At 39.7% G+C, this 27,013-nt stretch overlaps 2 protein-coding genes across 2 annotated transcripts in view; both read right to left on the reverse strand.

Moving 5' to 3' along the window:
* LOC120357042 (protein GVQW3-like) overlaps window positions 1–27,013 on the reverse strand; it is a 240,672-nt gene that overhangs the window by 46,160 nt on the left and 167,499 nt on the right. The window lies entirely within an intron of this gene.
* LOC105202477 lies at window positions 15,132–21,640 on the reverse strand. Its single transcript, XM_039447533.1, has 7 exons — window positions 21,467–21,640; window positions 21,273–21,388; window positions 17,548–17,803; window positions 16,897–17,484; window positions 16,176–16,764; window positions 15,459–15,963; window positions 15,132–15,348 (listed from the first exon to the last, which is right to left on the reverse strand). Exons 1-7 carry the CDS (start codon window positions 21,638–21,640, stop codon window positions 15,132–15,134), a joined length of 2,445 nt encoding a protein of 814 aa, XP_039303467.1.

The following is a 27,013-nucleotide window of genomic DNA, read 5'->3' on the forward strand; positions in this document are numbered from 1 at the left end:
CCCCAGGGAGCCGGTCGCTCCTCCGGCTGAGCCCTCGGAGGAGGTGGTGGTGACCCCGGATATCCCGGGGCATCCCGCCGAATCCGGGGAACAGCGCGGGAGGAAGCGGGCACGTGGCCGTCCCCGTCTGGACGGGACGGGGCCTTTCAGGTCTCCGTCTCCGCTCCCGGACGGGGCAGACATCGAGGACCGCCTCCAGGGGGTGCCCCTGGAAGTATTTAGGGCCCGACGACTCAGGGCTAACGTGATACGCGATAGCTCTGAGTCGGAGGGCGAGTATTCACGGTGGAGGTTCGATAGGCGGCCGCGGCAGCGTATAAAGATCCCCCGACCCTGTTCACTCCCGACCAACGTCGGGAGCTGGACAGGCAGATCGGGGTTATTCACCGTAGCACCACGACCGATCTGGCCGGTCTGGCCGACGGGTGGCTGCTCGAGGTGGAGAAAGCCCGGGCAAGGTGCACCGGCCTCGACTCTGGTCGCGGCATGCATGGTGCCCTGTCCGGGCAAATGAAGAGATGCACACATCTCGCTCGGGAGGCCGTTATGACCCTGGCTTACAGGGCCATGGGCACCGTCTGCACCGGCTCCGTCTTCGGACGGGCCGGGGTGGGCGGCCGTGGTGGGCAAGAAAGAGAAGAGGAGGGCTGCTACAACGGGGAGGGCGCCGGCGAAGAAGCCGGCTTCCGCCCCTGCACCCTCTAAAGGCGGCCGAGATTGTGCCCTCCCCGGCCGCCGTTGGTGCTGGGGCGCCGGCGGGGGCTGCGAGGTTATCGCGTCCCCCCTCGCCGGGGCCACGGCCCGGCAAAAAGAAGAAAGAGGGGAAAAAGTCGGGGGGTTCAGGGGGTGGGCCGGTACCGCCGAGCAAGGCGGGGACCACTGCCTCGGCAAAGGTGGGGAGGCGGGTCCCGAGGTCCTCCGTGATCTCGGTAGCGGTGGACCGGGACGTCGCCTCCCTATCGGGGGTAATAAAAAAGGCCACATCGGCCATTAACCTGAGGGATTACTTCCCTCAGGGCGTGGGCCCCAACGTCAGGGTCTCCCAGATGGGGGGACTCTTGTTGGAGTTCCCCGGTAGGAACAGCCGTCCGGCGGCCGAACGCCTGGCGGCTGAGATGTCGCGCGTGGCGGGGGGTCCGGGCGTTCGGATCACCTGCCCTCTTCGGAGGGTGGGGGTCCGCGTGTCCGGATTCCTCGACTCCGCGACACCGGAAGAGGTGGCCGAGGCAGTGGCCGGCGCAGGGGACTGCAGCGCCATTGATATAAAGGTGGGCGGTATAATTCGCGGTCGCCGCGGCTTGGGCTCTGTCATCGTGCAGTGCCCGGTCGCGGCGGCTGCGAAGCTCGCCAAGGCAGGGCGGGTGGCCCTGGGCTGGGCGGCGGCGCGCGTGGAGGTGCTCAAGGCTCCTTCACAGCGCTGTTTCCGCTGCCTGGCTCAGGGCCATACGCAGAACCGGTGTCCCGGTCTATCGGACCGGGCCCGGGCCTGCTTCAATTGTGGGAGCGAGGGCCACACTCGGGCTCAGTGCGCGAACCAGCCGCACTGTCCCGAGTGTGCCTCCAGGGGGAGGGCGTCCGCCCACCAGCCCGGTGGGGCGGGCTGCCCCAAAATTCCCCCCAGGGCTAGGGCGCCCTGGGGGCCTCGTCGCATCTTCCCGGATAGGGGGAGGTGCGACGAGATGGAGGTGGAGCGGCCTCCGTCCCCGCCGGACGCCGGCGCTGCCCGCGGCACTCAGGCCGTTGGGGGCGGCGGGCCGGCGGGGCCGGTTGCCGTCTCCGGGGTTGCGTCCCCGGCTGGGGGGGTTCCCGCAGAAGGGTCCCCCTCAGCCGGCGACGTCGAGCTGCCGGGGTCCCCCTCGGACTCGTCGGGGTCCGGGGCTGAGTCCCCGCCAGCCAAGACCTATAGGGTCGAGAAGGCGGTCGACGATGGCAGCGTTTCAGACGCTGCCAGTGTGTCGAGCCGCAAGTCGGAGGAGACCCTCCCCGAGGCCAGGGTGATGCTCTCACCCCTCCCCCTTCCACTCCCGCAGAGGGAGGGGAGGGGAGTAGAGCCTCGGGGAGGGTGAGGCCTGGGGAAGGTGCGCCTATGACGCCCTCTCCTGGGCCGCCCGTCCTCGGCAAGGGGAAGCGGCGGTAAATCCGTCGTTCCTCGGGCCCCGTCCCGTTTCTGCCCTCAGCGCTCGGGGGATGTGGCGGGGCGGGGTTCCAGGCTGATGGGGCCGGTTGCCGGGCGAGGTTAGTCCCCCGGCGGCCGGTCCGGCCACGGAGCGCCGTGGACGGGAGGAGGTGGGGCGGGCGGCGGCGACCGCTCGTCCCTGGGCGTAGGGCTCGCACCGGCGACATGTCGGGAGCGGCCTCATGGCTCTAAATGGGCGCGGGGGTGCGTGATGCCTCGCTCCGCACCACCGGGGTCGGGCTAAGCCCACTCAGTTGACGTATCTCGGCTGGGCCAGCAAAGCCCGACTCCCAACTCGACGAACTGGCGCGTCGGGGAGCTTCAGGCTCCAACCCCTGTGGGGGGACCGGACGGTATCCTGCACGGGTTTCCGGTCCCCTCCACACACTGGGGTGAGGTGGGCTCGGTGAGTTTTTAGTGAGGTAGGCGGGCCGGTGCCCCCGTCGTCTCTGTCGCGCGAGCGGCAGTGCCGTCGAGGTACCCGAGCCCGAGTCCCACACTCTCAGGTCTAGCCAACCTGAGGTGCTATGAGCATTTTCCCCCCGATAAAAAAAAAAAAATGTCATTAGATTAGATAAAATTGTAAAAGAACGCCTATATAAATTAATGTAAATTCAAAAAAAGGGAGAAAAAGGAAATAAACCGAAGCGAAAATTACATACAAAATACCTCTAATAAGCACCAAAACTTGTGTCACAGCTTTGAGATGAGATGTTACATCTCGGTGAGAATAGATACGAATAATAAGGACCGAAACGAGATAGCCTCGGTGGCCCGAACAAAAGGAATAGAAGGAGGAGGGGTGATAAACCTAAGAAGGGGGAATACGCTCGAGGATAGGAAGATACGCATCCGAGAGAAGTTCCGTGCAGAGTCGCCGCTGATGCGCCGATTTGCAGCACACCGCTGCCAGAAAGAACACTCGCTAGCACTTTCTCCCCACTTATCGGCCTGCGTCGAGCAGCCGAGGCGCCGAATGGGGATTCCTTCTGTTTCTTTCTCTCTCGAGCGGTCTCTCTCCTTCTCGACCTACCCTCTTCTGACCTGAGCGTTCTCTTTCTCTCGTATTACAAGCACAGCTCTTGGCGTTTAGCTGCACGATTTTAGATTTTCGTGAAGCAGAGTCACAGGGGCGACGCGCGATATATACGAGGTGTGTTCAAAAAGTATCGCGAATTTTGTGTTTTTTCAAAAATTATTTATTTATTCATGAATATCTATTTTGTCCCCTTCAAAGTAATCCCCATGAGATATTATACACTTGTGCCAACGGTTTCCAATCTTCGAAGCACTTCAAAAAATCATTTTTTTTTTATCTTGTTCAGCTCCTCCTTCGATGCCGTCTTTATCTCGTCAAGCGTAGCGTAACGTCGTCCTTTCATGGGCCTCTTCAGTTTAGGGAACAAGAAAAAGTCACAGGGGGCCAGATCTGGGGAATACGGTGGCTGCGGCATCATTAGTGTGTTGTTTTTGGCCAAAAAGTCGCGCACAAGCAACGATGTGTGAGCAGGGGCGTTATCGTGGTGCAAAAGCCAATTTTTGTTCTTCCACAAATCCGGGCGTTTCTGGCGGATTGCTTCGCGCAAATTGCGCATAACTTGCAGGTAATATTCCTTATTGACCGTTCTACCCTGTGGCAAGAACTCATGATGCACCACGCCCCTGCAATCGAAGAAAACTGTCAGCAAAACTTTCACATTCGACCGAACTTGGCGCGCTTTTTTCGGTCTTGGTTCGTGCGGCAGCTTCCATTGAGATGATTGAGCTTTGGTTTCCACGTCATAACCATAAACCCACGATTCGTCACCAGTTATGACCCTCTGGAGCAAATTTGGGTCGTCGCGGACAGAGTCCAACATCTCATTAGCAATGTTCATGCGATGCTGTTTTTGGTCGCAATTGAGCAATTTTGGTACGAATTTCGCGGCGACCCGTCTCATGCCCAAATCATTGATAAAAATCGAATGGCACGAGCCAATCGATATGTTTAGGTCCTCAGCAACTTCTCTAACGGTGATTCGACGATTGGCCAATACCATTTTCTCCACTTCATTAATTTTTTCGTCTGTTGTTGAAGTGCTCGGGCGTCCGGCACGCTCTTCGTCGTTCACATCTTCTCGGCCTTCTGAGAACATTTTGTACCACCGATAAACGTTGCTTCGGTCCAAGGTAGCTTCTCCGTATGCCACAGTCAACATTCGGAATGCATCCGCGCACTTAATTTCGTTTTTCACACAAAATTTGATACAGGTTCTTTGATCCATTTTTTTGAATAGGTAAAAATCGAAGACGATCCAAAACACGTGCAAGCAAAGCAGCTGTCAACAATTAAGTGAACATTCAAAATGGCCGAGCTTGTCGGCATAAGTGAGAGACATGAGTACCAACATAACGCCACAAAAAGATCGAAATTCGAATATACGTAACCCGCGAAAATTCAAAATTCGCGATACTTTTTGAACACACCTCGTATATATATATATATATATATATATATATATATATATATATGAATAATTCTAGAAAAAATTATTTGCGATGTATAATTATTAATAAACCTAGAATTATTCATATTTATATATAAGTTAGTACGAAAATCTCATTAGGACATATTTATTAAATTATATGACGAAATCTTGCATAAAAATTTTAATAAGCAATTATATAAGTCCATTTACAAAAACAGATGTAGAGGTACTGTTTTGAAATTAATTGAACAATTATCTATTTTATAAAAGATCAACTACATAATTGCTGATTACAATATTTATGCAAGATTCCGTCTTGTAATTTAATAAATATTATCCTATCGGGAAATGTCGCGCGCCGCATTCGTCAATTTGACAACTCCAGATCTGAAATAACATATAGCTGTTACTGTTGCTGTAACATGATTGCGAATCTCGAAATTCTTCAATGTAATTCTGGTGACGTCTTTAAGAATCGGTTATTTTTCTGCAAGCTTTTAAGTAACTGTATAATTTACTCGCACTAACTTAATACAGCAATTAAAACATGTTAATATATTTAACTCCACTTTTGGCCACCATGCGCGTTTTTTATTTATATATAAAAATAAGTATCTGTCAAGTTACAAAAAATTATGCTCACTTTTTTTAATGAAATAAATATCGACTATTACTGAAATTATTTTTTTTTATATATTACCTGTTTCATTTATTTTATTTACATAAAACGTACATAGTGTTGCTCAACGGAAACCGCGAGAAGGTGGTGGTCTCTTCCGTGAGGAGGAAAATGTAAAAAATTCTTATCTATTTGAAAGTAATAATCATAAGAATTGAAATTAATATTTAATCAGCTATGTTGTTTTACAATATTAACTAGTCATATAAGAAATGGAATTAGTTAATATTGCAAAATAATGTAACTGATAAAATATCACTTTCAAAAGAAATTTTTTACATTTTCCTCAGTGTGTGTGTGTGTGTGTGTGTGTGTGTGTGTGTGTGTGTGTGTGTTGCGTGTTTAAATTTATCAATTTAAAACAGAAATGTTTTCACTCTTTTCGAGCGATGTCCTTGCGGACCAAAATAAATATTTGCACTCTTTTCGAGCACCCCCCTGACAGTACAGAAAACTAAAAAAAAATTTCTTTGAAATTCAAGTTGATATCATCAATTTTGAGTCCATTTTGACATGCAAAAAGCTATTTCTGAAAAGTCAGAAAAAGAAATCTTTTTGCGTCACAAAATAAATTCAGAATTAATGACAAACCTGAATTCTTTTTGCATTCTGTATGTTATCTAGAATATCGTTACGGACAGTTTCTTTTACGCACTCTGTTCGGGTATTGTCCTGACAGAAGAAGATGTTATGAAAATATACTATTTTTACGGACAAGGTTTTTTATTAACTTTTTTGAAATTAAAGGAATGTTTACATTTTCTGTTTAAAAAATATGTGTATAAGGGATAAAATAAGAGGACAGTAATATTTATTTTAATATTTTCTATTCATTTATTTAATACGTAAATGTAATTGATATGTCCCCCATCCCTTCCTCTTCCTCCTTCTCTCCTTCACCTTCCTTCTTCGCCCCTTCCTCTTCCTCCTACCTTGCCTCTTTCTCCTTCTCTTCTTGCTCTTCTTATTTCTCCTTTTCCTCTTCTACCTTCATCTCTTCCTTTTCCACCTCTATCCCTGTATGGCTGGTACAGACCTCTCTGTCTGTACCAGCGGGCACGCGCACGCCCATGCCCTAGTCCATTACGCCGGACTAAAAATAAATATAAATAAATATAATAACATTTTATACATATATACATATAAATATTGTAATGAATATTATTGTTACTTTGCTGACGCTCCTGTTGCGGTTGTTGTTACAACTGTTGCTCCTGCTGCTGCTGCAGATGCTCCTGCTGCTGCTGCAGTTGCTCCTGCTACTGCTGCTGTTGCCCCTGCTGCTGCTGCATTTCCTGCCAGCCTTGCACCAGCATGTTTAATATACCCTCCACTTGAGCCTTTGTTGGACTAATGCTGGTCCTTGTCTGTTAAGACTTATGGTCTTTTGATTTTGTTCATCTAAAAAATATGTAAATAATAATAATAATTAACGAAAATATATAAATATATTATGTAGTAATAAAAACACACACACACACACACACACATACTAAGAGCAAAGTTGGCGTAAAATATAAAAAATTTCGTTTAAATAATTTACTTATTATACAAGTAGATAATGCAAGCTATGTAAATTGTTATAAATTAAATAACAGTACAGAAAGTTATAACGGACTAAAATTATTAATATATATCCCAGAGAGAAATGACTTGTCAAATCGATGTCGAATGGACATGGATTCAATATAAAAATCGTTTTAACGTTTATTTAATTAGCTCGCTGAGATTTTAATAGTGATGAAATAAAAACATATAACATGCCAAAGAACTCAAAAAGAATTAAAAAAATATATTTATGTCAATTTTCAGTTTATTTTACGATGTAAAAAGATTTTTGTTTTGGACTGCTTAGAAAAATAAATCTTTTTGCATTTCAAAATAAAATCAGAAATGATGACATAAACCTGTTTTTTCTTAATTCTTTTTAAATTCACTGATATAAAATTTGTATTTATTATATATAAAAATCATATTTCAGCAAGAAGAAATAATAAACTCGATGTCAAAACGAAAATTTGTACATCAAATCAATGTCCATTAGACATCGTTGAATTCGAGTTATTTCTCTCTGGAAAATATTAATAACTTTAGTTCGTCATAACTTTCTGTATTGTTATTCAATTTATAAAAATTTACATAACTTGATACTATCTATTTGTAAAAGATTTGTTTGACATGTAGAAATATACATAACCCCTCTTGATTTATTTTTCTATTCTTTAAATTATTGTACGGCACAATCTTGTCTACAAGAACTACTTATCAATATAGATTGAACGTATCTAATTGTATTGATGTTCAATTGTTAAATAATATAATAAAATATTTATAACTAACCTGCCATATCGCTGTTTATTGTTGTCTGTCGTTGTCGCAGAAACTTAAACAATGATAGTGGAGACGCGGATCATCGATAAATGCGCGGTCCGCACGTGTTTTTACCAACGTAACAGTGAGACGCGGCCTAAATGTGACATCACTGCTCTGAAATATTGTTCTTCAATTGTTTTTTATGCGTTATGGTCATTCTTATCTGTTTGGTCGCAACATCTTGCTGCTGATCAGAGCTGTCTTCAGCTGGCAAATAGATATTTACGGCCAAAAAGGTACTTTTGATTTTTACACAACACACACACCCTCATACACATACATATTCGGAAAGAGAAAAGGCTTTACTCGATAAATACTGTGGGAGTGACGAACCACAGGATCCTGATCTCTTTCTGTGACATACACCTTCAATATTTATATATATATTTTTTTTATATATATATATTATTTATACATACTATTTATATATATTATTTATCTCTATTGGAAATGTCTGACAAATCGATCAAAAAAGGAAAGAGAAGCTTCTCAGAGGCTTGGCTTTCTGATGATCGATATAAATTTTGGATACGCAAAGTTCCGTCCGACAGTTCTCTCTACCGTTGCAGTATATGCAATAAAAATTTGTCATGCAATTCAGCACATGTTTCAAGACATGCAGATTCTGTGGGTCATACAAATAAACTTAAAAGAAATTTATTAGATAATAATGATAAATTACAACCAACGTGTAGAACATTTCAGCCAAAATGGTTAGAAATTGATGAATATAAATGTTGGTTACGCGAAGTGGCACACGATAAAAGTTTATTTTTATGTTCAATTTGCGATATATATGGAAGTATATCAGGTGGATTATCGCATATTGAACGACATGCAGAATCCAAAACTCATTTAAATAAATGTAAAGATTTTGAAAAGAATAAATCCGATAAAGAATCATGTATGTATATTAAATAATAAATTACCATTTGAACAACGTACAAAAGAAGCTGAAATAAAATATGCAGCATTAATCGCTAATCTAAATATTCCTTTTTATAATGCAAAACACATTCTCGAATTTTTCCAGAAGTTATCAGATAATCTACATGTGTTGAAAAAAATGACAATGGGCGTACAAAATGCAAAAATGTTGTTACAAATGCACTATACCCAATGATGAGAGAACGTGTCGTGAACAGCATTCAGAATCAGAAATTTAGCATATACATAGATGAAACGTCTGACAATACAAATGAGAAATGGATGACTTTCCTCGTAAGATACGTAGATTTTGAGACATTAGATGTTTGTACGCAACTAGTAAAATTAATTGATATAGATGCCAAAGATTCCAGCGCGGAAAAGTTAACTAACGCATTCAAATGTGAAATGTGGAGATTAAAAATACCATTTTTAAATATTGTTGCCTTGTCATGCGATAATGCGTCTGTCATGACTGGGAAACAGAAATCGTTCCAAAAAAAATTGAAAGAATTGTGTCCAAATTTATTAACATTTTCGTGTCCTTGCCATTCCGCAGCGTTAGCAGCTCGTGCTGCATGTAAAATGATACCCGATTATTGCGATGATTTTATAAAAGGAATTGCTAAATATGTTAACAGCAGTCCAAAACGTACGGGTATTTTCTGCGAATTTTGTCTGAACTTTGAAAATAAATATATAAAATTTAAAAAATTATGTGAAACACGCTGCCTTTCCCATTATCAATGCATAGATAGACTTTTGGAATCTTGGCATACAATTGAACTTTTCCTAGTTGAACAAGTTTTCAGTGAGAAAAGTAAAACTGGAGAAGAATTATTAGCCATAATAGGTAAAGTAGATGCAAAAGCGTATTTTTTATTTTTAAAATATATTTTACATGAATTTAATGCTTTCACTGCATTCTTTCAAGCAGTAGAAACGCGAATACATGTATTGCAATCAAAATCGATCCAATTTCTTTTTAAAATATGTAAAAATTTTTTGAAAGATGAACTTATAAAATCTTTTACAGAAAATCTTATGAACATAATATTTTCTGAAAAAGAAAATCATAAAGTTTTTGATGAAATAACTTTTGGACCTGATTGCGATGAGTACCTTACCGAAATAGCAATGCAGAGTCACGAAGACGATGTTGCAACAGTTCGTAAGAACTGTTTGTCGTTTTATGTGACTGCTGCAGAAGAAATTCGGAAAAGGTTACCAGTAAACAATATATTTTTATCAAAGTTAAATGTTTTCAGATCATATGTAACTTTATTTAATACAGATAAAGAAACATCATTTAAAGATGTTTCTTTCATGGCAAAAACTATTGGTAGTTTTGAAGAAGATGGTTTAAAGAAAGAATGGATTGTATTGCCATTAGATTTTACGAATGAGGAAAAACATACTCTTTCAACAGAAACATTTGACAAAATGTGAAAAAAAATTTTGCAATGTCAGGACTCTAACAATAAAGCTAAATATACAAATATAAAAAGTGTTCTGAATGCTGTTCGGTGTCTTCCAAATTCAAATGCCGATGCAGAGAGAATGTTTTCTCTATTAACTGTCGTGAAAACGAATATTCGTAACAAACTTTCACCGGCAACCGTTAATGCCATTTGCGTTATTAAATCGGCATTAAAAGCAAGAAACAAAACTTGCATAAAACTGAATATAAAGGAAAGAGATTTATCTCTTATGTCGCCAGACAAATTATATGCAAGCAGCGTTAAAAAAACCAGAATACTTCATCATTACATGTAATGGATGTTAATGATATTGCTGGTCCATCGTGGGCAGATCGAAATTAAATATAAAAGTTAAAATATCAAAACTTGGATACTTTTACTTTCATATTTACATAATTAAATTGCATATCATGTCCGTAAGGACATCGCTCGAAAAGAGTGCAAATATTTTTTTTTGGTCCGTAAGGACATCGCTCGAAAAGAGTGCAAATATTTTTTTAGTCTGCAAGGACATCGCTCGAAAAGAGTGCAAATATTTTTTTTGGTCCGCAAGGACATCGCTCGAAAAGAGTGCAAATATTTTTTTTGGTCCGCAAAGACATCGCTCGAAAAGAGTGAAAACATTTCTGTTTTAAATTGATAAATTTAAACACGCAACACACACACACACACACACACACACACACACACACACACACACTGAGGAAAATGTAAAAAATTTCTTTTGAAAGTGATATTTTATCAGTTACATTATTTTGCAATATTAACTAATTCCATTTCTTATATGACTAGTTAATATTGTAAAACAACATAGCTGATTAAATATTAATTTCAATTCTTATGATTATTACTTTCAAATAGATAAGAATTTTTTACATTTTCCTCCTCACGGAAGAGACCACCACTTTCTCGCGGTTTCCGTTGAGCAACACTATGTACGTTTTATGTAAATAAAATAAATGAAACAGGTAATATATAAAAAAAAATAATTTCAGTAATAGTCGATATTTATTTCATTAAAAAAAGTGAGCATAATTTTTTGTAACTTGACAGATACTTATTTTTATATATAAATAAAAAACGCGCATGGTGGCCAAAAGTGGAGTTAAATATATTAACATGTTTTAATTGCTGTATTAAGTTAGTGCGAGTAAATTATACAGTTACTTAAAAGCTTGCAGAAAAATAACCGATTCTTAAAGACGTCACCAGAATTACATTGAAGAATTTCGAGATTCGCAATCATGTTACAGCAACAGTAACAGCTATATGTTATTTCAGATCTGGAGTTGTCAAATTGACGAATGCGGCGCGCGACATTTCCCGATAGGATAATATTTATTAAATTACAAGACGGAATCTTGCATAAATATTGTAATCAGCAATTATGTAGTTGACCTTTTATAAAATAGATAATTGTTCAATTAATTTCAAAACAGTACCTCTACATCTGTTTTTGTAAATGGACTTATATAATTGCTTATTAAAATTTTTATGCAAGATTTCGTCATATAATTTAATAAATGTGTCCTAATGAGATTTTCCTACTAACTTATATATATGAATAATTCTAGGTTTATTAATAATTATACATCGCAAATAATTTTTTCTAGAATTATTCATATATATATATATATATATATATATATATATATATATATATATATATCGCGCGTCGCCCCTGTGACTCTGCTTCACGAAAATTTAAAATCGTGCAGCTAAACGCCAAGAGCTGTGCTTGTAATACGAGAGAAAGAGAACGCTCAGGTCAGAAGAGGGTAGGTCGAGGAGAGAGACCGCTCGAGAGAGAAAGAGACAGAAGGAGTCCCCACTCGGCGCCTCGGCTGCTCGACGCAGGCCGATAAGTGGGGAGAAAGTGCTAGCGAGTGCTGTTCTTTCTGGCAGCGGTGTGCTGCAAATCGGCGCATCAGCGGCAACTCTGGCGGCAAAAAGGGTATTATTTTTGATATGGTTGACAGATTACTGTTATTATCACATCCTAAATTCCACCGTAAGAACTTCACAATTTTAGTTAACATTTTATTGAAAAATAACTATCCTTTAAATTTTATTTTCTCTATGATAAATTTCAGATTCAAACACCTTTTTTATAAAGATGACCCCTGCGTGGGTGATAAACGTGTGAGAAAATTTTTTACGATCCCTTATATTGAGTCAGAAAAATTTTTGTCTTTCTCATGTAAGTTTGACTGCAGTGTTGCGTTCACAATCTCTTCCAAACTGAACAAATTTATAACTACTGGCAAAGACCATACAGAGCGTCTTTCTTGTAATGACGTAGTTTATAAAATTAACTGTAAGGACTGCGATTCTTCTTATGTGGGACAGACAAAACGCCAATTAAAAACAAGAGTTAGCGAACATAAAGCCGACATTAGGAAAGCCAGTTCTCCTTCAGTTATTTTGCTACACCGCATCGGAGAAAATCACGAATGTGATTGGGAGAACGTGGAAATTTTAGACAAGGAACCATCTTATGTCAAAAGATCTATATCTGTGATGCTACACATCAAAAATCAAATGTACGGACTCAATAAACAAAGCGACACGGAATTTCTCTCGGATGCGTATCTTCCTATCCTCTATTCTCACCGAGATGTAACATCCCATCTCAAGGCTGTCACACGAATTTTGGTGCTTAAAGGTATTTTGTATATAATTTTCGCTTCGGCTTATTTCTTTTTTTGAATTTACATTAATTTATAAGGCATTTTTTTACAATTTTATATCTAATGACTTGTACAGCTTCCATTTTTATTCTATTTTATTTATTTATTTAATTTTTCATTGATTTTCCGTTTATTCACCTTTTTTAATTATTTAATTTTTATTGTTGTTTGCCACAAGTTTTCAAGTCATCATTTTAATATCCTTCTCTTATTTATTTATTTATTTATTTGTTAGCAACCAACTATGTGGTTTCATAAAACTCTTGTCTCGGCACATGCTCTGTGAGGTCTTTCATAATATTATTATTCTAAGACGTTATAGTAAGATGTACACCGCAGTTTTGCACAATCTCTATCTATTCAGTAACTTGTTTTCATTTCTTATTTCTGTTCTTTATTTGTTTATTGTGATAAATTCATATCTTAATTAGTGCTATTGTTGTTTTATAGACTTGTATTATCACTGAGGAAGACCGTCATTAAAGATCGAAACGTTTGCCTGACATTGGAGATTTTTGTTATTTATTTGCACCCGACATTCTGCGTGGCTCTTGAGCTCACTTTTCTCTAATTTAATTTATTTATAAAAGCCTTAATTTTTATTTTGTTTTTTTTTGAAAAAAGAGATAATTAACAAAAGAATGTGTAAAGCGATAAAAGCCAGAGTCTCGCGTAGAAACGTTCGTTATATTTCAAATCACTACAGTCTTGAGTCATGATAACAAAGTCAAAAATAAATATGTGTGACTTAGCCGATTGCTCCAAAACGACTCTCTCAAAACGTCTATTGTATCGCAAAGAAAATGCTTGGTTATAATTTTGCACGATGAGTCTTATCAGGACATCTCTGTCTTACATGTTTACGATCATAATCTGCGGTTGTGATCCGCGTGTAACGATAAATCGTGAATGCGTAAATCGCTTACATTAAATTTAATGTCTTAAAAGAAATGAATTTTTACTTTACTTAGCCTGCCTCTCTACCGTTAGGTAGTGTCAGCCGGTTCCCGCGTGTTTCGACGGTTGTTAGTGTGCGATCTTTCTTCGCGGATGTTTGTTTTGCGACCGACTAATTAGTGGATTAGTGCCGAGGAGCACGTCTGGCGCCTAACTTAGATATTTCGTGCGGGGTGGTAGCTGCGGTTTCGAACGCAGCCGTCGGAACTACGCGGGGCAACTTTTGTGAGCGCGGGTAATTTTTGGACCGCTGTCTACGCCCATCTTTGATCGCGCAGTTCTCGCCCCGTCGTGCGGAAACGACGTGACAACATATTTTACCTAATTTCAATACTTTATACGTTATTGTAGAAAAACTGTTTTGCGTCGAAAACCCATACAGAGAACGCGTGGGCGGGGAAGGGGCTCCGCTCCTCCCCCTGCACCCTTTCCCCGTATTTTTCCTAACCTTATTTTAGTTGTAATTTGGTCAAGGATATCTAATTGACGTTGCGATATTAAATTTGAATCTATGGCTCACCCCCTCCCGCACTCACCCTGTCAATAGTGAACCGACTCAGACGGATTGGTTTAGGTTAGAAAAAATACGGGTGTGGGGGAGGGGCGGAACCCCTCCCCTGTCTAAGCGGGGGAAATCTACTTTTCACGCAAAATTAAAAAAAAAAATATTTTAAAACACTTTTTCTACTATAACGACGAATATTGAAGTTAGATAAAAAATGTATATAACATTTTTTATAAAGTTAATTGTGAGCTTCATTTTTTGTTCGACACATTTTTTTGTAAGATAAATATGTTATTGTGTCTTTAAGACACAATAACATATAAGTAAGACCGGTGCTTGGCACGTATTCTATTGTATTCCTTGATAGCTAAATAGTGTTTTTAATAAGACCGGTCCTGGGCACTAAATTGAGTAGTGGACTGTATCTTGGTAATTGATTTAAAATGTTTATTGAGCCTTACACAACGCTCAGCGAGGCCGGTTCTATTACAATACTTTTAGAGACTAAACTGCCGATCGCAAGATTGCACACGTTTCATCATCTCTATCTCTCTCTCACACCACTCGACAGACGAATCGCGCTAGTAACAGCCGGCCACCAATCGTACCAGCGCTTACTCGCATCGCCTATACGCAACATAGTAGCCGCGGCGTACGCACGCTCTTCCGAAGAGCAGAAACCGGCGCGAATTTAAACCGAGCACACACACTCTAACATACCCCGCGCCTTGCTGAGCTATGGTTAGCAACACAAAATGAATGACTTAACACTTGCTATATAAACTTGAAAATCACATAAAAACTTAAAATTAGTATACAACTTATAATTAGCATTGATTGACGCATTAAAAGGCTCAATAAATGTCGATAAGTGTTTACACATTGCTACTCTTATTCAGACAATTTTTGGTGGGTAATATACATAGCTTCACCGCTGGACGTTTGTATTCTCCGTTAGCTGTTTTGACTATAGCTGTCCTGACGACCTTGTCAGATTCTGGAAAAACCTCTTTCACTCGACCGAGCGCCCATTTTAACGGCGGTAAGTTGTCTTCTTTACAAAGGACCAGCTGTCCGACTTGGAGTTGAGGTCTATCATTTGACAACCATTATTGCGACATTGCAAATTGGATAAATATTTGGAAGACCACCTCTTCCAAAAATGCTGACGCATTTGCTCAATCATTTGCCATCTCGACAACCTTCCAATCGTTACATCGGCTAAATCTAACTCCGGATATGAAGTTAACGTAGTACCTATAAAAAAATAACTTGGAGACAAATAATTTAGATCATTAGGATCGGTTGATATTGCAATTAAAGAACGCAAGTTTAAAATAGCTTCTATCTGAGAAACTAAAGTAGACGCCTCCTCGAACGTCATAACCGTATCTGCTGCGCTCTTATAAAAATGAGCCTTGAAGGACTTTACTGCGCTCTCCCATAGACCTCCAAAGTGACGTGCACAAGCAGAAGTTAAGAGCCATTTAATTCCTTCGGTATCCGAGAAATTAATAATATTGCGTCTCTTTTCATATGATAAGAGCTCTCTGCATCTGTCCAACTCTCGATTGGCGCCCACAAAATTATCGCATGCCAGTATCGCTTTATACATTGGCCGGTTTTCCTCGACGGCTAATTGTTTAAATGCATTTAAAAATGCCTCCGTGCTTAGATCTGAAACAATCTCCAAATGGACAGCTTTGACTGCCATACAGACAAAAATTGCAATATAGGATTTAAGTCGCTTGATCCCTCGCCCCTTGCTTAGACGAACGTAGATGGGACCGCAAAGTCAACCCCCGTATTAACAAATGGTCTCGCTGACATTACTCTCTCTACGGGCAAATCGCCCATTATCTGCTGAGAAATTCGCGGCTTAGATCTAAAGCATTTACGAACTAATCTTTTAATTGTACCGCGCGCCCTAAGAGACCAATAAAATTGACGGACCGACGCCAACGAAGCGTTCGCGCCTGCATGAAAATTTCTTACATGTTCGTGTATGATTATTAGCTCTATTAGTTTCAAATGATGAGGCAATACTAACTGATGCTTAACGTCGTATCCTAAATCTGCATGTCGCAGCCTACCACTTACACGCAGTAAACCTTTATCGTCTAAAAAAGGATTAAAATATTTTAAGCTACTATTCCTAGGTATCGGCTTATTTGATCGTAAGGCTTGTATCTCTGATTGAAAGGCCAACAATTGTTCCATTCCGATTAAACGCTTCTTGGCATACTTTAACTCTTCTAAAGTTAAGACTTGAGATGATTCTTTTTTGTTTCTTCTGCATTGTTGCGCGAATCGTATGCAAGTGGCTGCACGTACAAGTCTCTGGAACATAGAGAATCTATTTATAAAATTTTCCGCTGGTTGTTGAATTGTCGTTAACACGACTTGCTCGTTCAAAAAGTCGGATTGATCCTCTTCAACGTTGTTTGAGTCTAATAATTGATCAACCTGAATCTGATCCTTCAGCCATGGAGGTCTATTCCACCATAACTAAAAGTCGCACAATTCTCTCGCATCAGAGCCTCGAAAGAGATCTGCGGGGTTCTTCTTTGTCCCGACGTGATTCTAATCCTCGACAGCTGATAGCTCCTAAATTTCGCCTATCCTATGAGCGACAAATACAGGCAATTTTTTATTTGTTGCTTTGATCCAATGCAGGACTATGGACGAGTCCGTCCAATAGTAAACCTTAGCTATATTTAAGCTCAATACCGTCTTGACCTTGCTCGTAAATTGCACCAACAATTGAGCACCGCATAATTCTAATCTGGGAATCGAAACTGCTCGGAGCGGAGCCACTCTAGACTTGGCACACAACAAGTATGATTGAACCGTTTCGTTTTGATCAAAGCTTCTCAAGTAGACGCACGCACCGTAAACCTTCTCACTAGCATCACTAAATCCATGTAATTGGATCTTCCTCTTGCTGCCATTTTCAAGGACGCGACGCGGCACATGGAACCCTTGTAGATACTGCATATTCTCAACGCAGTTGGCCCATTTAGCGAAAATATCTGCCGGTAGGGACTCATCCCAGTCCAGTTGCAGTCTCCATAACTCCTGAATTAGTATCTTGGCTGTGATTATTACAGGAGCTAATAGCCCAAGCGGATCAAATATCTGAGCGATACTTGATAACATAATCTTCTTCGTGCATGTTACAAGACGAGGTATCTTAATAAAATACTGGAAGGCATCCTCCTGCGGATCCTAATTAATGCCCAGAGTTTTAGTGATGCAATCTTTATCTAGATCTAAAGTAGCGTGGTCAACAGCGCACTCCGGCATATCCTTAAGCAACTCTTTATTGTTGGAGGTCCACTTTCTTAGGACGAATCCACCCTTTGCGAGTAACTTTGTTACTTGATTCCGAATGATGATCGCCTCCTCCATGGTATCCACTCCTGTCAGAAAGTCATCCATATAAAAGTCCTTGCTAGCTATCGCTGCACCTTTAGGAAACTGCTTTTCTTCTATATCGGCCAACTGCTGAATCGCCTTAGTGACTAGGAATGATGTTGGTGCTGTCCTGTAAGCAGTGATGAGAGATGGCCCGACTTTTCTCGCGCGTGCGCGGTGAATGTAGTATCACTGAGGTATCGCTACAGAGAAAAAGTTGTACCATTGGCACCCGTACATAATTTTTTGTAATTTAAAAGCAAAATTTTTATAATATGAGAAAAATGTTTATTATATTAAATTAACAATTATTAAAATAATTAAAAATTAAAATTATTAAAATTATTAAAAATTAAAATAATTAAAATTATTTAAAATTACAATTATTAAAATTACTAAAAATTATAATTATTAAAAAAAAATATATATATATATACACTACTCAAAAAAAAATAGGGAACACTTTCCAGACACCAAAAATTAGGCTATTTTCAAATGACTGTAACTCGCTGAAAAATCATCGTAGATAAAAAATAAAAAAAGCATTTTAAAGCTTGAAGATCGAGCTTTAAGGTTCTACCAGCAGATTTTCAAAATTCTTTTAACTTCCTTATCTTATGCAGCAAAAAAGCACACCTTGTTTTGTTCGTTAAAATTTCGTATTTTTGACACTTTGCAGATCGACCAACAAATTTTTTTCGAATAATTCAAGTAAAATTTCATAAACAACAACTTTTTATCTACAAAAAGGTTGTTTTAAAATTTCTCTACGATTTTTTTTGACCGAGTTACGCAACTTTGAAGCTAAACCTGCATTTTATACAAATGATATTCGTACTCCGTGAAAAATCATCGTAGACAAAAAATCAAAAAACCATTTTAAAGCTCGAAGTTTCAGCTTTAACATGCTATTAATGGTTTTTAAAAATTTTCTCAATTTCTTAGTACTATGCCCCAAAAAAGATACACTGTTTTTTCCTTAAAATAACGTATTTTTAACAGCCTGTAGCTCAATAAAAAAATTTTTCTCGACAAATCCAATGCAAGTGCCATAAAGTATGACATTTTCTCTACAAAATGATTTTTTTTAATTTTTTCTACGATTTTTTTTGACCGAGTTACAAGACTTCAAAGATATACATTTTTTACAGTACATTTTTCCGAAAAATGACGTCTACCGCCGACATTAGCATTACCCAATGTGCACCACGTGGAGGTTGTCGGTCGGATTTGTGCACATCGTATGTGAATGTGAGTGTGAGTGTGTGTGTGTGTGTGTGCGCGCGCGCGCGCGCGTGTGTACGTGTGTGCGTGCGTGTGTGTGTGTGTGTGTGTGTATGTGTTACAGCAGAGATAAGGAGCCCACAGTTCATCACTTCTGCACTATTTAACGACTCCAAACTATCTTTATTGTGTACTCGTATATGTGTATGTGTGTGCATGTGTGTGTGTATGTATATTACTGCAGAGATGAGGACCCCGCAGTTCGTCACTTTTGCAGTATTTAATGACTCCAAACCCTCTCTGCTGTGTGTGTATACGCGCGCGCGTATGAGTGTTCAATGGTGTGTATTTTGTGAGTGTTCGTTATATCAACGATATTCTACGACCACACGTTTTGCTATTAAATCGAACCTGTCGGAACTTCATTTTCATGCAGGACAACGCTCGACCTCATACGGCGAACTTAACGCGACGTTTTTTTAACGACACGCAATTAGACTGTTAAATCATCCCACCAATAGCCCGGACTTAAATCCAATCGAGCACATTTGGGATGAAATGGAACGACGATTAAGGCGTCGCAAAGAACAGCCGCGACATTTAGAAAAATTGGAAGAAATTTTAACGGAAATTTGGCACAACATTCCGCAAGATGTATTACAAAATGTATAAATATGCGAGAACGCTTGCAAGCAGTAATTGATCAAAGAGGAGGAAATACACACTATTGAACTCTCATCCGCGCGAGCGCATACACACACAGCAGAGAGGGTTTGGAGTCTTTAAATACGGCAGAAGTGACGAACTGTGGGCTCCTTATCTCTGCTGTGACACACACACACACACACACACACACACACACACACACACATACACAGTAAAGAAGGTTTGGAGTCGTTAAATACTGCAGAAGTGACGAACTGTGGGCTCCTTATCTCTGCTGTAACACACACACACACACACACACACACACACACACACACACACACACACACATACGCACGCACGCACGCACGCGCACACGCACACACGTACACACGCACACACGCACGCGCGCGCACACACACACACACACACACACGATGTGCAAAAATCCGACCGACAACCACCACGTGGTGCACATTGGGTAATGCTAATGTCGGCGGTAGACGTCATTTTTCGGAAAAACGTACTGTAAAAAATGTATATCTTTGAAGTCTTGTAACTCGGTCAAAAAAAATCGTAGAAAAAATTTAAAAAAATCATTTTGTAGAGAAAATGTCATACTTTATGGCACTTGCATTGGATTTGTCGAGAAAAATTTTTTTATTGAGCTACAGGCTGTTAAAAATACGTTATTTTAAGGAAAAAACAGTGTATCTTTTTTGGGGCATAGTACTAAGAAATTGAAAAAATTTTTGAAAACCATTAATAGCATGTTAAAGCTGAAACTTCGAGCTTTAAAATGGTTTTTTGATTTTTTGTCAACGATGATTTTTCACGGAGTACGGATATCATTTGTATAAAATGCAGGTTTAGCTTCAAAGTTGCGTAACTCGGTCAAAAAAAATCGTAGAGAAATTTTAAAAAAACCTTTTTGTAGGTAAAAATTATTGTTTATAAAATTTTACTTGAATTATTCGAAAAAAATTTGTTGGTCGATCTGCAAAGTGTCAAAAATACGAAATTTTAACGAACAAAACAGGGTGTGCTTTTTTACTGCATAAGATAAGGAAGTTAAAAGAATTTTGAAAATCTGCTGGTAGAACGTTAAAGCTCGATCTTCAAGCTTTAAAATGCTTTTTTTATTTTTTATCTACGATGATTTTTCACCGAGTTACAGTCATTTGAAAATAGCCTAATTTTTGGTGTCTGGAAAGTGTTCCCTATTTTTTTTTGAGTAGTGTATAAAAAAATAAAAAAAAAATATATATATGTATGTATGTATATATATGTAGAGAGAGAGAGAGAAAGAGAGAGAGAAATAAACTGAAGGAAGGATTAAAATAATTTTACACAAGATATATTTATAATAACAAAATAAAATACTTTATTTGGCAGAAAAAATTATAGAATACCAACATTTGTTGCAAGGGTAAGGAAAACTGCCAAAAACCTTACCAGTATTCATAAAACAAATGAGGAGTTAACCATTCTTTAAAAATATTTTCACCTAGCCAAGAACGTTGAAAAACTATAATTTTACGTTTTTTATTAACCGGTTCTTCTTCAATATTGCGATCCATTATGTAAATATTAATGTTAACATATCAAAAAGTTGTAGATGTAGCCTCTTTTCTGTCTCTTGCACCCATAACGGCCGAAACATAAGACGTCGTTGCTACGTGACGTCATGGCCGCGCACGCGCGAGAAAAGTCGGGCCGTCTCACATCACTGCCTGTAAGTTAAACTTAACAACTCATAAGTTTTGATCTCTTCCGTTGAATTCTCTCTCCAAACGATACGTTGTAGCAGCACTTGATTCTCGTCCAGCCTTATCTGCCGGTACAGCTTAACAATATTTGACGTCATGACATAATTAAAACTTCAAAATCTCAATAGTATCAAAAATAGATCCTGTTGTACTACTGGACCGGACACGAGAGCGTCATTCAGAGAGATTCCGTTGCTGCCTTTACTAGAGCCGTCAAACACCACTCTTAGTTTAGTGGTGACACTGAACTCTTTTTTTACACAGTCATGCGGCAAATAATACTGTGGTCGCACCATCCACTTGATGTTGTTTTCTCGGATTTCTCGCATGTGTTGCAAGTCGAGATACTCCTAAAAGAATTTCGAATATTCTTCCTTCAAACTTGGTTGCCTCTCGAACTTCTTCTCTAAATTCTTAAGACGTTGAATAGCCAATTCACGGGACTCGCCAATCTTGGAAAGTTGCTCTTCTCTCGTCAGCAATGACACAATGAAACGTCCGCTTTCATCTCGCTTGTATGTACGCGCGAAATGACCTTCGCAGATACGCTCTTCTGGGGAGCGAGTTGTTCGCCTCTTGTTGTTCTCAAGTTGCCAGAACTTAACAAAACTGGAGTTGAGTTGCTCGTTAACCACCAGGTTGCAGATAATATCCTTCTGCTCTTGCTTGTGAACGATTAGCTTGCCACCTACTACCCAACAGGGTTTTCTGCCACGTTGGCTGTTCACTTGACCCTTTGACTCGGCTTATGCACATGAGGTTGAAGAATATCTCCGCGCCTAGAAGTAAGTCTATTTTGTTTGTCTCGTAGAAACCAGAATCGGTTAAAGTAATAGCCTCAGGGATCTGCAACTCGTTCACATCAATTCGATCAGTAAACATGGCTTGCACAATTTGTTCTATAATTAGACAATTAAGATTAACAGTAAAATTATTAACTCCAGACCGCATTGTTATCTGAAAATTTTTGTTAGCTAATTATCTTCTTGTAGGTTATGTTTAACCATACCAGGACATAACAATTGGTGACAGCGGCCTTAAAAAAATAAAAATTACTCTCCGGATTTACTCCGGATACTCTCCTTACCGAACGTACCAGAAACACTACTAATTTTAAACATTTTTTAAAGAAAATAAACCTAAAATTTAATAACAAATAAATTAGCTCGTTTATGTTAATAACAAATTGAAATTGCAATTCTTGTCAGATATTTAAAGACAAATCACTGAAAATAAAAATAAATATTTCAAATATTATACTTAGGCGCGAAACATTACAGTTTACAAAAGTTGTGCAACATCTATTTGTCGGTGAGGTTTTAAAAAGGAAAAATTAAGTGTATTATTTAATCTTTGTAAAGGTTCAAATAACCGTAATTATTAGAGTCTGTATCTCGGTCAGTGACCGAGTAAATAAGTATATATATATATATATATATATATATATATATATATATATATATATATATATAGTTTAAATTTCGAGAATAACTGCATGAACGCGTGAATATGAAAAAGCATACAAAAAAAGGAAAAATAAAAAATAGAGAACGGGCGATTTACGCCTTGCCGGTATTATCTGTGATCAGTGATGCATACGAACGAAGCGAGATAAGAAAATAGCGATACCGAGATTAATTTTTGACAATAACAAATGATTGAAAAATTTTTCTCGTTTTAACAGGCCGAGATTCTCATTTCTTGAGATTCTTGCATTTTATAGATCTGTTCGAAAATAAGTTTGGTTACCGTCAGTAATAGTAATGCAGTTGACAGAAGTGAAAATTACTGGTGCTGTGTTTCGCTTCTTCTGCCAGTAAAACTAATAGACGATCTCATGCAAATAATCTGAAACGTCACATAGATTATTAGGTTTTAAATTATGAATATTTCAACGTTATCACAAGCTTGCAATAATATTGCAGAAATTTTTTGCAACTCCCATACAATATTACAATGTTTCAATGTAAGCTTTATTATACGCAATGTTTCTTCAATCTTTCACTGCTAGGTTTTTATGATTTTTAACCTTCACCTTTCATAATAAATGTTAAATATTTTTGATTAATATTATTAAAATATGGATTATTATAATTATATTGGTATACTTATATAATATTCTACATTTGTCTTAAGTAGTCCAAAACATTAAAAAAGGTTACTTTCCAGATTTAAGTATATATGTAATTGGTCATTTATGTGTCGCAAGTTTAAAGTAATAAAAATATTTTTACAAATCAAAAGTATTTGTCTACATGATAAACGACAAAATAATTGGTTGATTTAAAAGACTCGATAAAGCGACTGTTGGTGATTTCCTATTAGTCGTTTAGGCGACTCGCATGTAAGAGCGGCGGTAACGCCTCTAGTCGCGTATCTACGTTAGGATATTCATGATTTTTCCTGCTTCCTTTCCACCGGCAGCCATTTGTCTACACGCAAACCTCTGTATCGGACTAATAAACGAAATATCAGTATTCCATAATCCTCGTATCCTTTATACTCGCCATCCTTTAGCCCACAACAGGTTATGGGCCCAGAACGTCCGAAATCGCGGGTGAAATCACGAGTGTTTATATTTTTTAAACATACACGGAGGACGATTTTTGTGCAAAAATCGATATGCGCAGGAGAGTCCATGTGATGCAAAACGAACAAGCAAGAGCGCGAAAACGATCGTGCCTGTACAACCCGATATCGGCATACACGCGGGACGATCTCAACGCGAGACTTGGTGTGCGCGGGAAACCGATTGATCGTGTGCAGCCGGACATCGGGATGCACGCGGGACGGCATTGGCGCAAGATTCTGTATGCGCGGGAAAGTCCTACAAGTGCGAGTGAATAAGACAGAGCACGAAGACGACTCTTTTGTTTGGCGCACGCGCAGGAGGCCGATTGAGTGTGTTCAATCGGACATCGGCATACGAGAGGTGTCTGTTCCTTGAAGCAAGGTCGCGTGTTGACAAAAATGAACGCGAACAGTAACGTACGCATTGAAGGGGCATGAGAACTATGACACGTGGAAACTACAAATGCGTGCACTGCTAGCAAAAAACGATGCGTGGAGTTATGTGAGTGGAGAAATCGCCAAACCCGAAATTGTAGAGGGAGATACAAGTTCAGCAGCAACGGTTCGAAATTGAAAAATCAAGGATGAGAAAGTGAAATCCGATCTAATTTTATCCATAGGTGCCAGCCAGCTGAAGCAAATAAAGAATTGCGCAACATCTCGTGATTTATGGATAACGATGATAAAAGCGTTTGGTGTCTAGACAGTGGGTGCACATCGCATCTTTGTAAAGATATCAACACTTTTACAGAGATTGAGAAGAGTAAATCAGAAAACTTGAAGTTAGCAAGCGATGCATCCGTCGAAATTAAGGCAAAAGGCACGGCCGAAATCGTGGTAACTGTGGACGGCAAGCGGAACAATGTGACTTTAACCGACACATTGCACGTGTCAGAGCTTTGCACAAATCTGCTATTAGTTTCGAAGATCACTGATAAGGGCTACAAGGTGGTATTCAATAATGAGAAGGCCATGATCGTGAATAAACACGGGTCGAAACATTGTTCGCGAAGCGCATCAACAATCTCTATTATGTGGAAAGAGCATTACCTCAAACTTGTCAAAAAGTGGAACACGAAGACAAGTAGAATACGATAAGGTCATTGAATCTTCTGTTGATCTGGCACTGAAGAATGGGACACCTAAATTTTCGAGATTTGCTAAGCGCATCTAAGAACGATGCCATTCGCGGAATAAATGTCCAGAGCACAGGCAAGGATCCAAGCTGCGAAATTTGTATTCAGGGGAAGATGACGCGGCCGTCATTCCCAAAAGAATCGAGTTGAGAAACAGAGAAGTTAGATATCATTCATACCGACGTTTGCGGCCCGATGCGTGTACCATCGAATGGTGGCTTGATCTATTTCGTCACTTTTATAGACGACTTCACTAGGTCGACGGAAGTAAGATTCGTCAAAAACAAGAGTCAAGTGTTTGAAGAGTTTAAGACGTTCAAGGCGTTCGTCGAAAAACAACATGGCATGAAGATGAAAAGCATCCAGTCCGACAATGGACACGAATACGAACAAGAAATTTGACCATCATCTAAAGTCGGAAAGTATCAGCGTCGACTCACAATGGCCTATACGCCAGAACAAAACGGCCTGGCGGAAAGGAAAAAATCGAATGTTGGTGGAGTCAGCGCGATGTCTTTTACTTTAATCCGGTTTATCACCATATTTCTGGTCCAAGGCAATTTCTACAGCAAACTATATAAGAAACTGTTGTCCGACGAAAAACTAGACGGAAGGATTTCTTACGAGGCATGGCACGACAGGGTGCCGACAGTAAAATATTCAAGGAATTTGGATGCAAAGTATACTGCTTGGACAGAAGTCCAATGAAGGGGAAGTTCGAGACTCTATCGAGGAGAAGAATATTTATAGGATATTCTGAAAACTTGAAGGGCTTTCGAGTATAGCTACCTGACTCTCGAAAAGTAGAGGTTACAAAAGATGTACATTTTCTGGAGGGACAAGTCGAGGAATCAAGAACGTTGTTCGAGGATTTTTATTTGGAGCCAAATACACATGATCATAATGATGACAATTCGAAAGCGCCAGTCATCGACATTAAGTTGACATCAAGAAAGCCGAACACAGAAAAAGATTTCCAGGAGATTGTCGATGGAACAAAGACAACGGAAGATGAGATCGATCTGCCAGTTTGCAGACGCGGCCGCCTTTGCATAGTCAGAACAAGACGACCGGGACGACCTTGAAAGGACTACGGTGAGAATGTGCAGGAAGCAGAGTTTGCTTTTCTTGCTAAGATTTTCATTGCAAAGGCGATATTAGGAGCAAACTCATTAGCTTGGAAAGAAGCTATGGCATCGTAGGTGAAATCACTAATAAAATAAAAAACATGAAGCTTCGTCGAGCGTCTCGAAGATCAGAAAGTGATCGGAAGCAGATTCGTTCTGCAAAACAAGTACATGCGTCTAAGTAAGCCCGTATAAATTTTTTTTGTACGGGCTTACTTAGAGGCATGTTCCGAAAACGATGTCCCTTCACTTGTTCCTCGAGAATACATCTCGATATTAAGACGCTTTTCGACACTTTTTGTTAAGCACGTTTCAATGTGGTACGTTTGCGTAAGCTGGTATCGCAGATATATCCGATAAGATCTTAATTTATTGATTTATGTTGCGTTAAGTTTGTGATATGATTTGTTATTTAATTGTTTCGATTTTATAGATTCAAAAATTGTACTGAAGATGACTAGTTATTAAACAGTCGAAATATTTACTTTATTTACATTGGTATTTATTTTGTATTGGCGCACAACATCCTGAACAGCCTTGAAGCTCTTCTTGTCTCATTTGAATTGCTTTTTTTAAGAGCCTTGAACCTTGTATATATCATATTTTCTAATTTTTTAAATTTTTATCTATGTAAATCAAATTTATTTATTTGCTACAAATAAAATTATACAGATAAAAGTATACAAATAATACATAAAAATTATTTTAATTATTAATATTGTAGTGTAATTAATATATATATTGTGACGTGGCAGTTTTATCTGCCTCGCCACTTCGTCCTCCGCCTGAGCATAGCGCAAGGAGGCGCGTAAGACCGGGTCGGGCACTCAGCGAGAGAGCGAAATCTCCGGCGGGACTGCGGCGCGTA

This window comes from Solenopsis invicta, chromosome 3 (genome assembly GCF_016802725.1).
Source record: "Solenopsis invicta isolate M01_SB chromosome 3, UNIL_Sinv_3.0, whole genome shotgun sequence".
NCBI classification, from domain to species: Eukaryota; Metazoa; Arthropoda; class Insecta; order Hymenoptera; family Formicidae; genus Solenopsis; species Solenopsis invicta.

What these genes read in the sequence shown, in the direction of transcription:
- LOC105202477 (XM_039447533.1), bottom strand. Translation starts at nt 21,640, where the DNA reads ATGCGAGAAATCCGAGAAAACAACATCAAGTGGATGGTGCGACCACAG. An exon ending in TTAAGTTTAACTTACAGGCA is followed by an intron (nt 17,804 to 21,272) that starts GTGATGTGAGAC and finishes CACTGCTTACAG; the next exon opens with GACAGCACCAACATCATTCC. An exon ending in TTGGTCTCTTAGGGCGCGCG is followed by an intron (nt 15,964 to 16,175) that starts GTACAATTAAAA and finishes TCTGTATGGCAG; the next exon opens with TCAAAGCTGTCCATTTGGAG.